Source organism: Equus przewalskii, chromosome 9 (assembly GCF_037783145.1).
Source record: "Equus przewalskii isolate Varuska chromosome 9, EquPr2, whole genome shotgun sequence".
NCBI classification, from domain to species: domain Eukaryota; kingdom Metazoa; phylum Chordata; class Mammalia; order Perissodactyla; family Equidae; genus Equus; species Equus przewalskii.
Window position 1 is genome coordinate 81,867,226 of NC_091839.1, and position 17,843 is coordinate 81,885,068.

Here is a 17,843-nt window from a genome sequence, read left to right on the forward strand (position 1 = left end):
TTAGGAAACAGCAGCCGGCCCCGCGGCGAGGCCGACTCGCGGACACAGCAGCCGTCGGGCCGCTCCCAACCGGGAACCGCCTCGCGCCTGGTCCGCCGCTCAGTTTGTTTTGCCCAAAGCAAAGATGGGCCCGTCGGAGTCACGCCCTCTCCTTCGCGGGCCAGTCGGAGCCCCGCATTCGGGGCCCGTGTCGTCACTTCCGCCCGGCCTTCCGGGTCCGACCTCCCACGGCGAGCGCGGTGGTCGCCGGGTGTCCGAGCGGAGCGGTCCGCGGGCGGCATGAGCGCGGCGGCGCGGACGCTGCGGGTGCCGGGCCGCCACGGCTACGCGGCCGAGTTCTCCCCGTACCTGCCGGGCCGCCTGGCCTGCGCCGCGGCGCAGCACTACGGCATCGCGGGTGAGCGCCCGGCGGGCGGGGCCGGCGGCGGAGGTCCGGTCCCCACGGCCACGCTCCCCCCGCGGCCCGCGTCCTCCCCTCCCCTCACGGCGGTCCCGGGGCGCTGACCGCGTCCTCCGCTCGCGGCGGTCCCGGGGCGCTGACGGCGTCCTCCGCTCGCGGCGGTCCCGGGGCGCTGACCGCGTCCTCCCCTCGCGGCGGTCCCGGGGCGCTGACCGCGTCCTCCGCTCGCGGCGGTCCCGGGGCGCTGACCGCGTCCTCCGCTCGCGGCGGTCCCGGGGCGCTGACCGCGTCCTCCCGCTCTGGTCCCCGGGCGCTGACCGCGTCCTCCCGCTCTGGTCCCGGGGTGCTGACCGCGTCCTCCCCTCGCGGCGGTCCCGGGGCGCTGACCGCGTCCTCCCCGGCGGTTCCGGGGCGCTGACCGCGTCCTCCGCTCACGGCTGGTCCCGGGGCGCTGACCGCGTCCTCCCCGCTCTGGTCCCTGGGCGCTGACCGCGTCCTCCCCGCTCTGGTCCCCGGGCGCTGACCGCGTCCTCCCCTCTGGTCCCGGGGCGCTGACCGTGTCCTCCCCTCACGGCGGTCCCGGGGCGCTGACCGCGTCCTCCCCTCTGGTCCCGGGGCGCTGACCGTGTCCTCCCCACGCTGGTCCCCGGGCGCTGACCGCGTCCTCCCGCTCTGGTCCCAGGGCGCTCACCGTGTCCTCCCCCTCTGGTCCCTGGGCGCTGACCGCGTCCTCCCCTCTGGTCCCTGGGCGCTCACCACGTCCTCCCCGCTCTGGTCCCCAGGCGCTGACCGTGTCCTCCCCTCTGGTCCCGGGGCGCTCACCGCGTCCTCCCCTCACGGCGGTCCCGGGGCGCTCACCGTGTCCTCCCGCTCTGGTCCCTGGGCGCTGACCGCGTCCTCCCCTCTGGTCGCGGGGCGCTGACCACGTCCTCCCCTCACCGTGCTCCTGGGACACTGACCGCGTCCTCCCCGCTCTGGTCCCCGGGCGCTGACCGCGTCCTCCCTGCTCTGGTCCCCGGGTCCCCGGGCGCTGACCGCGTCCTCCCCTCTGGTCCCGGGGCGCTGACCGTGTCCTCCCCTCACGGCGGTCCCGGGGCGCTGACCGCGTCCTCCCCTCTGGTCCCGGGGCGCTGACCGCGTCCTCCCTGCTCTGGTCCCCGGGTCCCCGGGCGCTGACCGCGTCCTCCCCTCTGGTCCCGGGGCGCTGACCGTGTCCTCCCCTCACGGCGGTCCCGGGGCGCTGACCGCGTCCTCCCCTCTGGTCCCGGGGCGCTGACCGTGTCCTCCCCTCACGGCGGTCCCGGGGCGCTCACCGCATCCTCCCCTCTGGTCCCGGGGCGCTCACCGCGTCCTCCCCACTCTGGTCCCCGGGCGCTGACCGCGTCCTCCCGCTCTGGCCCCGGGGCGCTCACCGCGTCCTCCCCTCTGGTCCCGGGGCGCTCACCGTGTCCTCCCCTCACGGCGGTCCCCGGGCACTGACCGCGTCCTCCCGCTCTGGTCCCTGGGCGCTGACTGCGTCCTCCCCTCTGGTCGCGGGGCGCTGACCATGTCCTCCCCTCACCATGGTCTCAGGACACTGACCACGTCCTCCCCTCACCGTGCTCCTGGGACACCGACCACGTCCTCCCCCGTGGTCTCCGGACACCGACCACGTCCTCCCCCGTGGTCTCGGGACACCGACCACGTCCTCCCCCGTGGTCTCGGGACACCGACCGCGTCCTCCCCCCTGGTCTCCGGACACCGACCGCGTCCTCCCCCGTGGTCTCCGGACACCGACCGCGTCCTCCCCCGTGGTCTCGGGACACCGACCGCGTCCTCCCCCGTGGTCTCCGGACACCGACCGCGTCCTCCCCCGTGGTCTCGGGACACCGACCGCGTCCTCCCCCGTGGTCTCGGGACACCGACCGCGTCCTCCCCCGTGGTCTCGGGACACCGACCGCGTCCTCCCCCGTGGTCTCGGGACACCGACCACGTCCTCCCCTGTGGTCTCGGGAACCTGATTTTGATTGTAATGATTGAAGCACAGTATAGACAGAAATGGAGAGCACAGTCCTGTCACTTTGTGTATGTGGTCTCGATAACCATAGGGAGAAATTTGTGTAGTAAAATGGCTACTCAGTGCTTGATCCCCCCTTGACCTTAGACGGCCGCCCGCAGGTTCGACAGCATGACCTCGATTTTTTGTCTCCTTAGGCTGTGGAACCCTGCTAATATTGGACCAAAATGAATCTGGGCTTAGGGTTTTCAGAAGGTAAGGTGGCTCTAATTATTAAACTTAGGTGTCTTCTCTGTTGGTCTTAAAGCCTTAATAGAATTAGGTTTTAAATCTTTTTGATCAATGAAAGATTTTTAAATTTGCAATATAAAAGAAACTTCAGCATTTCCAAAGCGTAGAACTTATTTTTGCCATTAAGTTGTGATTATGTCATTTTTCTGCTAAAGCTCTTGTCCCTCAGTGTCCATTTATACATCATAAAACTTAAACATGAGAAAGAGCGCACGCGTTAGTGTCTGGGTGGCGTTCCTGTCTTTGCTGTCTGCTTGACGCAGTTCAGCTCCACCCGTCAGGAGCTAAGTCTCCGTCCTGTGGCTTGTCTGGCCTGCGTTCCCTGTCTTCTTTCCACGCCTGTCTTGTCTGCGTGACTGCTGGACTCACTGACACCTCCATCAGGGTGGTCAGTGGTGGAGCAGGGAAAGGAAATCCCATCAGACAACAACTACCTGCTCGTGCCTCAGGGGAAAGATTTGTGGGAAAAGTTGAAATGATTGGTCTGAATACTAATTTAGCATTAGTGGCAGCATGCCCTCCTGTAAATAGTGCCGTATTTCTAGTTGGGGGAACTAATTTTATTTTATTGATTTATAAATTATTTGATTGAGGTGATGCTGGCTTATAACATTGTGTGTTTTCAGGTGTACATTACTATTGATCAGTTTCTGTATAGACTACATCGTGCTGCCCACTACTAGTCTAGCCTTGACGCGTATGTGGCTGTCACCATACCCATGTGCCCCTTCACCCCTTTCGCCCTCCCGCCACCCCTTTCCCCTCTGGTAACCCCCAGTCTGTTTGAGAGAACTAGTTCAGTCTAGCTCTGCAGTTTTCCAGCTGGGTGACCTGGGCTCTGAACTTAGTCTGCACCTGTCAAGTGCCTGCTCTGCCTACCTCCCATAGTTGTGGACACCATGTGAGATAATGTGTGTTAAAATATGTGGTAAACTTAAAAAAAAAATGTAAAATTATGGTTTTAATTTTATGTTCAGCTGCCTGTATAACTAGATTTTTTGTCTTAATTTTCCTGGCGTAGCTTTGAGTGGAACGACGGTTTGTTTGATGTGACCTGGAGTGAGAACAATGAACACGTCCTGGTCACCTGTAGTGGCGATGGCTCGCTGCAGCTCTGGGACACCGCCAAAGCCGCAGGGCCGCTGCAAGTCTACAAGGAACACACTCAGGAGGTGGGAAGGAGCTCTCTGGGCTGCTTGTTTTTCTCTGGGTGAAATCCATTTGGGGATGGAAACATGGGGAAGTGTCTTTAGGGGACAAGAAGTTTGAGCTTTAGTGTTTCTTGTACATGGTAGATGTCACTTATTATTTGATTACTCAACATAAGACACCTCTTGGCCTGAGGAGCTGGGAAGCAGGAAAAGGTCAGGCTTCTCATGAGTCAGTGAAGCGCCTCCAGTCCTGAGCACACTGCTGCATCTCCTCCAGAGGGCCCCGCTGTCTTCACACTGTAGGGTGTGCCTGCCCTGCACAGCCTTAAGACAGAGGTGAGCGGACTTTTCTCAGAGACTGCACAAGGTCGCCTGGAGGGCTTCAGTAAGATTCCTAAGGGTTTTCAGAATATATTGGAGCAAGAGCATCTCGTACTGAATCTGAGGCAGGGCTTACTGAAGAAATTTTAAATCTAAATCTGGTTCGTGTGTCTGGATATTGTGTGTGTGTCTATGGGTAGCATAGAAAGTAGTTTGGCCTTCATTGTTAACTCACATACATATGTATTTTAATGAACGTGATGGGGAAGACATTCTCTTTTGGTGTTTGACCTTAAATGTTTTAAAGTTTTCCTCAAAGTAGCAATAGATCCTTCAAATGAAAACTTGCACGTTTACTTTCGAGTTTGTGTCTGCCACAGTGCCTGGCCCCTAGAAGGCCTTCAGGAAATGCGTATTAGATGCAAGAACCTTAGTCTTTTGTGATAAAAGAATGGTTATGTGAGATTCCGGACATGATTTTATAGCTATAGCCATTGAAAATCAATGTTTCTAAGAGTGGAGTGGAAAATTTTAGTCCCTCGATCTCATTGTGAAGCCTCCTTGAATAAATGTAGTCATAGATGACCATGTTTCGTAGAATCACTGAATACTGAGACGACTTTGGGAAAGGAGGACTTCAGTTTCATGATGTTCAACGCAAGAATCCCCACAGATCAGCATGTCCGAAATTCAGATGCTTTTGTGGTACCTTCATGATTTTGCTGTTTTCTTATACCATTTATAATTAATGTTTTCCTTTTTTGTTTGTTTTAATGTTTTTCCTCTCAAAAGTTTTTTTTTCTTTTTCTTAAATCTTTAGTGCCTTGTGTTGCTTATCTTTGTACATTTTTGGGCTTTACCTAACAGATCATAAAATAGTATATCCAATTATGTTAAATGGGATATACTGATTTAATGTTTTTCTTTAAATGAACTTTATTATTTTACTTATCCTAAAACAGTTATATTCATGAAGCCATGGGATTGATGGCTAACTTAGTATGTACATTTATTAGCTTTTAGTGTATGTTGGAGTAAGTATATAATGAATAAAATAAAATGTATATAACAGTTAAAATCATCTCTTGTACAACTAGTGGTCTATGTACTACTCTCTGGGAATTACTATTCTAGAATTTTCCTGATGATGGTCACTCAGTCTTTACTTCACTCAGTGAAAGTGAATTTCACTATCTCCTGAGATAACTTATCTGACTTTTAGGTTGCTCTAATGGTTAAAAAAGTTTGCTCTTTTAAGCTCAAACCTACCTTCCATATCAACCAACTATTGCTTCTAATGCCTTTCTCTGCAATGGTGAGATGAGGGTCATGCTCGCTTCTAGGAGAACCCTCAACAAGAGCCATCGTGCCCCTTTTAGTCTTCCCTCTTCCAGACTGTGCCTTTCTAACTCCTTTAGCCTGCCTTCACGTTACGCGGTCTATCTTTCCCCTCCGGGTAAGCTCCTTCACGCACTCTTCTGTCTTTCATGACTTTTGATGCTGTATACCTAATTTATTCCAGAAATGTGGTGATCGGTATTGAGCTTTATAAGACTTTGCCACCATAATCTGGAACCTCTGGTTCTCATATCATCCTGTGTTCCTCAGCCGTGTCACAGTGTTGAATTGCTTCGAGTCTGCTAGTAAAGCATCTTGATCTTTATTATTTGAACTGCTGTTAAACCAGGTTTATGTCATTCTACAATTGCATAACCGGATTTTTTGAACTGAAGACATACTGTGTGGGGTTTTTTTTTTCCTGACTATTATTCTAGGTTGTCCTTCCTTATTCTCTTTTCAAATGCAGTTTTTGATAAGTGTTTGTATCAGTTAGGATGCCTTGGCTGTTACTGTAATGGAAAATACGGCTAAAAGTGGATTTGACAGTCAGAGTTGATTATTGCACATAACCCAGTATGTGGGGGTGGGATGGTCCTGTCTTGATTATTCAGGGTTGGCCGTGCCATCAGATACCCAAGTTCTCCCTGCTTTCCACCTGTTGTCCTCAGTGGGTTTCTTCATATGTTGCTTATAGTTCTGAGTATCATCTTATCACCCTTCAAGGTAAGGAGCAAAAGAAGTGAGTATCCCTGTCTTGGGACTCCTTCTAAGAGTGAGAAGAAGCTTCTTCAAAGCTCCACAGCACACAGACGCCTCTTCACACCTCAGTGGCCAGAAGAGCGTCATTGGCCCAGTCCAAACCCTGTCACCTGTGAAAGAAACAAGCCACCATTCCTGCCTCACCTGAGCAGGGTTCAGCCAAGGGCGAGGAAAGGGCAGAGCTGTCTCTGAAGGACACAGTTAGGGTTCTGTGAGCCAGGAGGAAAGCAGGCTTGGCTCTCAGGGAGCCAGCCGTCACAGACACATCTGCCACCACATTGCTTCTTGTTGTTCTCACAGTTGTTAGTGCAATCACACTACTGCAAGTGGGGTGGTGAATAGAGCACCATAGGGTACTCATAGAAGCCGTCCTCCGTGAGACTGAGAGAAAGAACTTCTCAACTTGAAGCTTAGGATTATAATACCAAATATTTGGCATTTTTCATTTAAGAGGAATACAGCATTTATTCAAAGTATCTCTCTTATGCCAAATACTCAGAAACACTTCAGAGGACTTAAGGTCAAACAAGAGAGTTTTGAGGAGCTAATGAATATTTGTTGAATAGATTAACAAGTGAATGAGCATAACTCATTCCTGTTTTTTTCCTCTAACGTGTTCAAGAATAGCAAACAGTGAGTCGTTTTTGTCCTATGAGAGAGAGTGTAGAATAAGGATGAATAGCATGGTTTCAGTCAACCTTGGGTTGAATCCTGGCTTTATAACTTATGTGCTGTGTGACCCTGGGCAAGTTACTCGTTTTTCCTAAAACTTAGTTTCTTCATTTGCAAACTGAGGATGGCAGTCGTCTGTGTCATAGGGTTGTTACAAGTGCTTAGAACAGAGCCAGCACTGAGTAAGTATGAGCTATTATTATTATTTCTCTTATTAGAACAGGGTTAGAAACACAGGAAACAAGTTAGGCATCCTCCAGCTACCACTTCGCCACTTGGTGACTGTCTGAGAAATGTCCAACAGTCAGTTTTCAGAGTCAGATGAGTAGGTACTGAAGCAAGAAGTCCAGGACCTAGACGTATTGTGGGCCTCGAGGAAGGAAGGTCTCGGTGAAATGAAGACAAAGAAAATTGTGGACGTTGTCTGTGGGTGTGGCTTCTAAGCTTGGTGTCAAAGCAGGAATCCAGTCTTCTCCGTGTTGCTTGTCTGGCATCTGCAGAGGCCATTCTGTCTTTGGAGCCCCATGAAATACCTTTAGCTTAGCCTGCTGCTGAATATGTAATAGGAGTGGAAGAAGAGGAAAGTTAACCAGTTCAGAGGAGAGAAAGAGGGTGAACTGAGAATTTTGTTCCTCTGCTTTATGACTTAAAGCACTGTGCTATTGAGAGTGGGTTCAAAGTGACTTTAAAAATGACATAGACTCAATTTAATATTTATTTCAATATCTAGTTTTCAGTGTGCTTGTTACAATTTTTAAAAATACTTTATCAATTTGCTGGATTTTTTAGAAAGATATTTGATCTATTTAAAGTTTTTGATCATTGCTTATAAAAACTTATCTTTGAACTAAGTATGTGCTATCAGTATCTTGTTGTGGAGAAAATGTATTTAACTATACATTTCATTGTAAAGATGTGCTGTGTAACTTTAAAAACAGAATCCGGGGCCGGCCACGTGGCCAAGTGGTTAAGTTTGCGCGCTCTGCTTTGACAGCACAGGGTTTCGCCTGTTTGAATCCTCGGCGTGGACATGGCACTGCTTGTCAGGCCATGCTGATGCGGCGTCCCACATGCCACAACTAGAATGACCCACAACTGAAAAATACACAACTATGTTCTGGGGGCTTTGGGGAGAAAAAGGAAAAATAAAATCTTTAAAAAAAAAAAAAGAAGCAATTATTTACTCCTTTGATAATAATAGAAGCTGAAAAGTTTATAATGATGGATGCCCATAAAAAATAATAATCCAGAATGACAACCAGTCGTGGATTTAACACCAGTTTGTTTCCCTTAAAAATGCATTTACATTTAAAACTACACAGCAGGTTTGTCACCGAGGGGATCTAGCTTTCTTTCAGGACACAATTGAACTTGATGTATTTCCTTTTGCATCTTTAGTTATGCTTAGCCATTCATTCTGGATTAAGTTAGTGCAGTAAGATTTTTATTATAATCTATAAGCCATTTAACACTTTCTCCCCTAAAATTGTGATTGTAGAGAAAAATAGTTTCTAATTATATGTCAGTTGAATCAATTCTCCCTTTTTGGATTTTACTACAGGTAAGATGTAATATCTCTTACCACTTTTCAATCTTTGTGTTTTCAAAGCATTCACTTTTTTTGTCTTTTAAAGTTTGGACTTGTGTTAAAAAAGCTAGATCTGTCTGTACTGGTAGCACATGTTATGTGCCAGGCATATGCTAGTCTCTGAAGATGCAAATATGAGTAAGACTCAGGTGCTCGTCTCTGGTGGTGGTTCTGGGACGTGCAGGCAAACCATTTAATATGATGTGGTAATGCCGAAAAGAAGTGTCTGAAATGTACACAAGAGGGAACCAAGAGAGATGCTGTTTGAGCTGAGTCTTGGGCAATAGTAGGAGTTTGCCAGGCAGCCCAAAGGGAGAGGGCATTTCTGGTAGAAAAGAGCATCTGCAGAGGGGCCGGTCTGTGGGAGAGCATGCTAAGGCCAGGCAGCCACAAGTCCTTTGTGTGACGGGAGCATGGAGGGTACAGTGGGATGGTGGGAGACGACGCAGGAAGGTGGTGAGGGGCCTTCCTCATGGGCCTTCAGTGCCTGGTTGGGGTTGGACTTCATGCTGCGAGCGTTCAGGAGAGACATGGACTGACTGTATTATTTGGGGCCACGCACTGTGGGCAGAAAACAGGATGTGTAAGTGTTAGCCATTTTCCACTCACTCTACTTTTTCAGATGTTAGGTAGGACTAGACTATAATTGAGGTATTTGAAATTTTAGTATTTGAAATGAAAAAAAAGTAGAAAATGCTGGTCTTAACTCAGTGGTTCCCGAACGTTACTACTTAGTAGAATCTCCAAGGGAGCTTGTGAACATCTTCATCCTGATCACACTGCCTGGGCACTGGAGCCGGGTGTAGTGTTAGTCAGAGGCTCCCAGATGGTCCCAATGGGCAGCAGTCTTCTGAAGTCACTGTCTTAGCTTAGTAGGCCTTCAATCCGATGGCCTCAATATGTGTGTCTAGTATTTTGGGGGTTGTAGATTCAAAATGTAAATTTAAAAAATTACTCAATAAAAGGAGTTATTTGATTTACCTTGCAAAGTGGTCACTCAGAGTCCATTTAACCTCAAAGCTTTGAAACTGGTTTTTTTTTAAAGAAGAGAAAATAATAGTTTTAAATAGGTGGAAACTGCAATGGAATATGTTTGGGTAGAGAATGGCTTTCGTGCATGCCCACTGCTGCTATAGCTGTCGTTTCTCTGCCATGTACCCCGTGCAGGCCTCAAGCACTGCATGTGTCTCCATAGCAAGTTGGCGAGTGTGTCTCACCTAGGAGTTAGAACCCCATATCTCCTAGTTTAGAATCTGTTAGGAAACATATGTAGGAGAATGATGCAATCTTATTTGATAATTTCAAATCATATGAAACTAGAAATCATTTTTAGTTTAGCTGCAAGCTAATATCCTATGAAGTGAAATTATTGGCAGAGCGGTTTAAATAGATGTAGAATTTACTTTTATGTAAGACAGGGAGGAATACAAGCATATATATATATTTAAATATGTTAAATATATACTTTATAATTTTTCAAAAAGAAACGATGGAAAGATAATTCGAAAGCTAATAAAAATGGTTACCTTTAAAGTGAGTGGGGGGAGAGAGGACAAGGATAGACATAAGATTTCTCCAAATATAACTTGTCTTATAGTTTTGACCTTGGAGCAGTTGAAATATTTTACATAATTAAAAATCACAACTTAAATTTTAAAAAAAGCAATTGCTAAAAATTGAAAAAAAAAGACAGAAACAAATTAACCTAGTGACTTTAAAAACAGTATTGTGACTGTACATACCTAATGGGGTATGTCTGATAAACAAAAAGAATTGCAAAGGAGTTTTAAACTACGTTCAGAAAAATCAATGTTGTTATTGTGAAACTCTCTTATGTTTATTGTAAGATAAAGCAAATCAGTAATTATGTCATTAGAAACCAAAAGTTTTAAGTTAAGAGAAAAGTGATATGAAAATAAAGATGTTAAATGGAAACATTTAATCTTAAAATTGAACGGGAAGGGGCTGGCCCCACGGCCGAGTGGTTAAGTTCGTGCACTCCGCTTTGGTGGCCCAGGGTTCAGATCCTGGGCGCGGACATGGCACCACTCATTAGACCATGTTGAGGCGGCATCCCACATGCCACAACTAGAAGGACCTGCAACTAAAATATACAACTATGTACTGGGGAGATTTGGGCAGAAAAAAGCAGGAAAAAAAAATTGAATGGGAAATATCCATATAGACTCATGATTTAGTTTTCTCTAAAAGTGTACATGTTTCCTAGTTCTTTGGATTGTAAAGACCTAGAAGCATTGACAACTCAGTTACAGTGAACATCCCTAGTGCCCAGACTATGGCCTCCCAATGCTGTTTCCCACCAGAAAGAACAGGGATCTTTGGAGAAACAGTCGATTCCAGGACTGGGCAGGAAACATACGAGATGAATCCAAGACATCATCTAGTGTCAGAAAGCAGTGAAAGGCCACTGGGATCACGTCAAAGTTTGGAAGAGATGGCCTGAAGAGGCTCTCACTGGCCAGTGATGGGACAATTTGAATGTCAGGAAGAGTGACAGCAGTGGATTGAAACACTGTACACACACAGACACACACTTGTGTGTACATTTTCACTCATTACATGGAGTTGTATGATGAAAAAAACAGCTGGTCACCATTGAAGATTACTAGGACAACTGCCTCAGTCTGAAAATTGGTAAATGAAGATAAGGAATCAAGGCGTTTATCCTGCCTTTCCTATATGAATTTCATTGTGAGGTAATCAAACAGTTGATGTGGAAATTTCTTATAACAGAATTCTAGCTAATAAATGCAGAAGAATTAACAGAATTAGAAAATCACCAGTTAGTAGCCCCTAGTGAAATAATGACTCTAGGAAGTATCATCCATGATGCTAAAGCCATTAATTTAAGATCAGCACATCTTCTGAACGGTTTTGGTGTCACTAAAAGTGGGTCAACCAGAAATTACACACCTCCTAATACAACAGGAAGCTGAAGATTGAACTGAATCTCATCAAGCCTCCAGGTCTAACGTCCAATTTAAAGGAAGTAGGACGGGTAGAAGTTAGACACCACCGTGAGGAAACGATGAGCCAAAGCCAGAGTTGGAAGGTTCCACAGCACCATCCCCTTTGGTTCTTCAGCAGATACATGTCATGGGAAGATGAGAAGAGACTTGAGAGATGGAACAGCCAAGTGTGAAATGTGGATTTTGTTTGGATCCTGATTCAAACCAACTGTTACAAGACATTTTTGAGACGATCAGGGAAATAGGAGTATGAACTAAGTGTTAGGTGATATTAAGGAACTGTTGTAAATCTTGTGAGATGTGAGAATGGCCTTGAGCTTGTGTAAAAAAGAGCAGTGTCCTCATCTGCTGAAGTGTTGATGAATGAAATGGTCTGATGTTAAAATACGGCAGGCAGTCAGTCAGTCAGTAATGGGACAGACAAAACGAGATGGGCAACATGCTGATACTTCTGGAAGGTATGTGATGGATACCTGGGGATTTATTATGCTATTTTCTCTACTCTTTTGCACATTTTTAAATTTCCACAATGAAAACGTTTTTATCTGAGTTTTACATTGAAAGAAATCGTTCTCTCTAATCACGCAGTAATGAAAAGTCAGTGTCCCTTTCCTTTATGTTGATACAGAGAAATGTGAACATCCCGGACATAGTTTTTATTTGATGATTTTTAATTAAATAGACCAACTTAAAAAGGGCAGTACTGCACAATAGATTAAAAACGAGCTCTTTGGGAATTGGTTTCAATAATAAAATTTGTCCTCTCAAGCTACGGTTTTGATGAGGTTCAGATTTCATAAAGCAGCACAAAATATTGTTGAGTGGTTTTCTTTTTTCTTTTTGCAGTTTCTCAGTTAATTTTCTTTACCACTACCAAGAATAACTTCACAAGATAGGCCTTCAGACGACCTGCTTTTGAAGCAAAACTGCATCTCTCTCTTTTCTTTTTTATCTTTAATTTGACCATTTGCCACTTCCACTGTTTGAGTGGGAGTGGCGGGGGTTTGGGGATAGGGAAAGAGGAGGAGTGGGTCACCAGGAGATCTGCTTTCTGTTCACCTTTGTTCTCTGTCCCTTTGCTCCTTCCCAAGCTTTCGTGGTCTCCTGTCTGCAGGGGACTGTGCCAGGCTTCCTGGAAAGATGCGCAAGTCAGGCAGGACCCTCGTCCCTCTGAGGGAGAGGCTAAGCTGCTGGGTGTCTAGTTTATGGTGTGGTAAGTGCTGTGAACATGCAGGCAGAGGGGGATCTTGTCTGGGGAAGGGACAGGAGGGCATCCTTCGGTCTGAAGGGAATTAGCTATCCAGGTGGAGAGGCCAGAGGAAGAGGATCAGTGGCAGAGGAGAGTGCGTGCTTGAAGGGGAAGGACTGAGCCTGTGTGCCTGGAACAGTTAGCATTTTAGCTGTTATGCTAAGATCAGTGGAAAGACATTGAGATTTTTAAAAATTTACTATGAAGAATTTCATGCATATAAAATACATGTAAGATGTAAAATGTATAATAAACACTTGTATAGTCATCATCTTGCTTAAGAAATAAAACTTACCTGCACCATTGGAGCCCTGGATACCGACTCTGCCCTTCCTCTATCTCCTTTTTTCTGACTCTACTCATCTCCCTCTGTTTTTCTTTCATCCCTTCTTCCCTCTGGAGTAACCACTATCCTGAATTTTCTATTTATATTTTCTTTGCGTTTCCTTTTAGTTTTACTGCTTGTGTGTGCATCCCTAAGTCATGCATAGTTTTGGGTGATAAGCAGCAGCATGGACACATCTCAGTGTTGAGTGAAGATGGAAAGTTACAGGAGCCATGTAGTACGAAACCACTGGAGGGCTTTCTGCAGGGATGTGACGATAATTTGTGTTTTGTAAAGGTTATTTCCTATGCGCTGTGGATAATGGATTGGAAGGAGCAAGAACTGATGGAGAGGGCAGTTAGAAGGATGCTGTGACTCTTCCTTCCCAGAGGCTAATGGTTGTAGCCTCTCAAGAGAAAGTGTAGACAAACTCATAACCATGGCCCTTTACCATCTTGTCCCTCGTGACTGTTTGACCTCGCTGTTGTTCAGACATGTCAAGTGTCTCCTGTGTTGAGGTCTTCCCTCTTCTTCCCCTGGAAGGCTTTCCTCTCAAATGTGCATTCTCTTTCACTGCCCTCAGGTCTCTGCCCAGAGGTGTCCCCTGCCCACCACTGAGAAGTGACCCCATCCTTGTCACTGTTTTCTGGTCTTCTTTTTTTTTTTTTAAAGATTGGCAGCTGAGCTAACAACTGTTGCCAATCTTTTTTTTTGTTTTTTCTGCTTTTTCTCCCCAAATCCCCCCCAGTATATAGTTGTATATTTTAGCTGTGGGTGGTCTTCTTACTTTGCTTTATTTCGCTTTGTAGTTTTTTTTCAATCGTACCCTGAAATCATATGTTTATTTATATACAGCCTGTCTTCCCTGCTAACATATAAGATCCACCAGGGCTGGGACTTTTATCTGTCTCGTCTGACACTGTGCTCCCTCCCCGTGCCTTGTGCATAGCAGGCGCTTAACGAATATTTGTTGAGTAGGTTAGTGAGATTGGGACGATGGGATCCAGTTGTCCCTTTTTGGCTGTCTCCTAAACATACCTCTGGCTGTGAACTTTTTTCAGAGCTTAAGGTTAATACCAACTCTTATTCCCACAAGACGTTTCCACTTGACTGTCTTGCTGTCGCCTCAGACTCAGTAAGTCTAAAATTACACATTGTCTTCCTTCCTCCAGTCTCCCACTGTCACTGGTGGTCCCCAGGCACAAAGCCTCAGAGTTATCCACAGTGTTCACTAGTCCTAACCCCTCGGGTACTCTCTGTCCCCATTTCTGTCCTTGGGGGTGTGTCTGGTCCCTGTCATCATCTCTGCTTTCTGTGCTGGCATTTTAGCCAGCCCTCAAGGCCCTGCTCGGATCCTTCTCTTCCGGGCCTCAAGCGGAAGTTTCTACCCCAGCACCCTTTTGTACTTAGGTCTATAGTTTTTGTTTTTTAAACACAATATCCTGGTTTGTACTGTTACTTTCCATGTCCTAATATTTAAAAATATTTAACTGTCCTAAATACTTAAACAAATATTTGTTGTATAAAGTACAACAAATAAAGCACTTATTGATTGAGTTGCCTTTGTTTCCTTCATTACCCTGTTTTTGGCCTCACCACATGTCCTATCCTTAGATTTGTCCTGGAGCCCTAACCTTGTCACCTTGTTGTATGACAGAGAAGACAGCTGCCAGCAGCACTGCCAGCAGCAGAAGTAGCTTTCTTGCCTCCTGTCTCTAGCCCTCACTGGCGCTGCGTTCTCTCTGAGCCTGTGGGGGCTCTTGCAGTTTTAAAAGATGAGAAGTCGTGAGGTTTCAGCTCCTGCATCATGCTGGGAATGGGTAGAGGCGGTGGATCTGAGCTGATGACGTTAGTTTTTAGTTGTACTTGTTCAGTTATCCTCTAAAAGGAAAACAGCAGCTCTTCATAACTACTTAGAGATGCAGGTTGTGAAGATAAACTTGATTGGTTAAATTATTTTAACTCATGTTTATTGAGTGTCTCTTATATTGCAGTGAGCATAGACAAGATGGTTTTGCTTCTGACAGGTCTTTCAAAATCCAGCAGGTATGGGAGTTATTTAACAGTAGATTTAGTAAGTAAATCTGGTAAAGGCTGAATTAGAAGTAGGCACAAGATGCTGATGGAGTGCAGGAAAGGAAGCATCTGACTCATTGAGGGGTTCCTAGGGAAGGCTTGTTTCATAGAGGACGGAACAGGCCCGGTCTTGACAGATGAGCGGGAGTGCAGCAAGTGGCAAGGGCTTTAAGTTCTTGGACGTGGGTAATTCATAAAAACAAAACGGAATCAGTCTGGGCCCATCGGAGCTCCATTGAGGGGCAATATCAACAAGGGCAGGGTTTTCTGTTTCCTTAGTGTCAGCCCAGGGTTACCACTGTGCAGTCCCAGTGCCACAGTACCCTCAGGCAGCGGGCTGCAGAGACGGCTTCACATAACGGTTGACGGTGGACTCTGCACTTCGGCTGCCCAGCTTCAGATGCCCCTCTGCAGCTTCCTGGCCTTGGGGATTTGAACAAGTGACTCAGCCTCTTTGGCCTTGGCACAGTGTCTCTTCACAGAAATGAAGATTAAATGAGATAAAATAGGTAAAGTGCTTATGATAACGACTGGCACCCAGTAGATGCTCAATAAAATTTGCTGTGGGGGTGAGTTTTGACTGTTCACATCAGCCCAGATCAGGGGTTGGCAAACTATTGCCAGGGCCAGACCCTCCCTCTGTCTGATCTGTCTGTAAAGTTTTCTGGGAGCACAGCCATGCCCGTTCATGCAGTAGCGTCTCTGGCTGCTGCTCTGCTCTGCAAGGCTGAGTTTAGCAGTTGTGACAGAGACCAAATGGCCCACGAAGCCTGAGATGTTCACAGGGCCCTTTACAGAGGAATTTCCTGAGCCTTGGCCTGGAGGATGAAATCAAACTCTTCAGCTCTGAAGATCTTCACTGGTCACTTCCACGCCTCCTTGTCCGTCCGTAACTCACAGGTGGCCGCAGTAGCTCTTTGGGTTTTGCTCCCCTCTCTGTATCCTTTGTGAGCTGCTTCCTGTTGCTGGCTCCTGCGCTCTTTAGAGTTTCAACTGCTCTGTTCTCTTTTGCATGAATATGGGCAGCAGCGGGGCCAAGACCCTGGTGAGGCTGGTGAACTTCTCACCTTGGCACACAATTTAAGAGGTTCCCCCCAAAATCTATGATGAACAAAATGTCAAAATTTTAAGTAAAGACAGAACCAGTGTTAATGATTTTTTTTATCCTCAGGCTCCAACATGGCTAGACACAGCACTAGGCAGCAGAGAACAGGCAACCCGTACTTAAGCCACAACAAACCCTAGACACTCATACTTCCTACATAAATATAGTAGAGTTTTTAGATTCAAAATAATCTGCTGGCTGATCATATTTAATCACACATACTCAGGTCCATGTCAGGACTACTTTCATAAAGTGTAATTAAGCACGCATTTTTTTGGACTTAGCTTATAGTAGTGATCCATATATAATCTGTTGTATAAAGTGACAGAATGAAAAATATTTCCGTAAGTTTTTGAATGATTCATTTGAATGGTTCCCTGAGAGCCGTGGAGCATGGATCAGAATAGCAGCCTTGGATAAGTGAAGCTGTTTGCCAAGAGATCTGAGAGGATCCCCTGGTTCCTATAAGCTTTTTCTAAGAAAGGCCAGATAGGGGTATTAATTGAATTTTAATGCTTTCTGATAAACGTTGGCCCGGCAAGCGTTTTTAGATGACTGACTTTCTAATCTGCTTTGACATTTCTTCAGGGTGTTGCAAACAGTGCTTTGTTGGCAGGTTTAAAAATGTGTATAATTTGTATTAGTGAAGAAGGTTTGGAAATATTCTGTGGAATTCTCTTCCAGTACAACGGAGTCTGGTCTGTAGGGAGTGGGTCTGGAGGAGTGGACAAGATGACCTTTCCATTTCTCAGATGCTATGTTGAGGTTTGTGGGATTTTATTTGATGTTTCAACAGAATGAATTAGTTGTTCTAACTGGCCGTCACTGTTATAAAGAGATAAAATGCAATATTGAGCTTACTGATCTTGGTGCTCCTTTGCTTTCTGAATGACGCTTTAAAATGTTTTTAGGTGTATAGTGTTGATTGGAGCCAAACCAGGGGTGAGCAGCTTATGGTGTCTGGCTCATGGGATCAAACTATCAAACTGGTATGTCAGCATTACTGTATTCAAAACCATATAGTCCCTTCGCCAAAGCCTCCACTGAATTTTTTTTCTTTCCTAGAGTATAATTCTGTAGCTTTTCAATGACAGCTAATTTCCTTTTCAAAAAAATACATCAAAGCATTTATTAGAATTTAAAATTTTCTAATCTTGTGGCTAAAACCTAGTAATTAGCTCAGCACTGATTGTTTTGGCTCCTTAAATACCATCTTGCTTTATATAAAAATAGACTTAAAAACCCCTTGTATCTGTGTATATTGTGTGTGTGTATAAATACACATATATGGTATATCGTATACATAAAAGCGTAAGCTTGACTTTTCTTCTGTTGAATATCGATCTGTTCATTTATTTGTAGTGGGATCCGACTGTTGGAAAGTCTCTGTGCACCTTCAGAGGCCACGAAAGTGTCATTTATAGCACGATCTGGTCTCCCCACATCCCTGGCTGCTTTGCCTCCGCCTCAGGTGAGTGAGCGGGTTCTACTGGAAGCTTTGCTGGTGGTGCACGGGGCCTGGCTTTGCCCAGCAGGTGCTGGTGGTGGACCGGGCCTCGCTTTCCCCAGCAGGTGGCGC

The 17,843-nt window shown here is 46.5% G+C and overlaps 1 protein-coding gene across 1 annotated transcript in view; it reads left to right on the forward strand.

Moving 5' to 3' along the window:
* Positions 1-201: 201 nt before the first annotated feature.
* Positions 202-17,843, forward strand: part of PEX7 (peroxisomal biogenesis factor 7) — a 91,002-nt gene continuing 73,360 nt past the window's right edge. Inside the window, exons 1-5 of the mRNA XM_070559442.1 lie at positions 202-397; positions 2,594-2,651; positions 3,709-3,859; positions 17,176-17,253; positions 17,627-17,735. Coding sequence (XP_070415543.1) covers positions 280-397; positions 2,594-2,651; positions 3,709-3,859; positions 17,176-17,253; positions 17,627-17,735 — 514 coding nt within the window. The 5' untranslated portion in view covers positions 202-279. The remainder of the gene's footprint in view (positions 398-2,593; positions 2,652-3,708; positions 3,860-17,175; positions 17,254-17,626; positions 17,736-17,843) is intronic.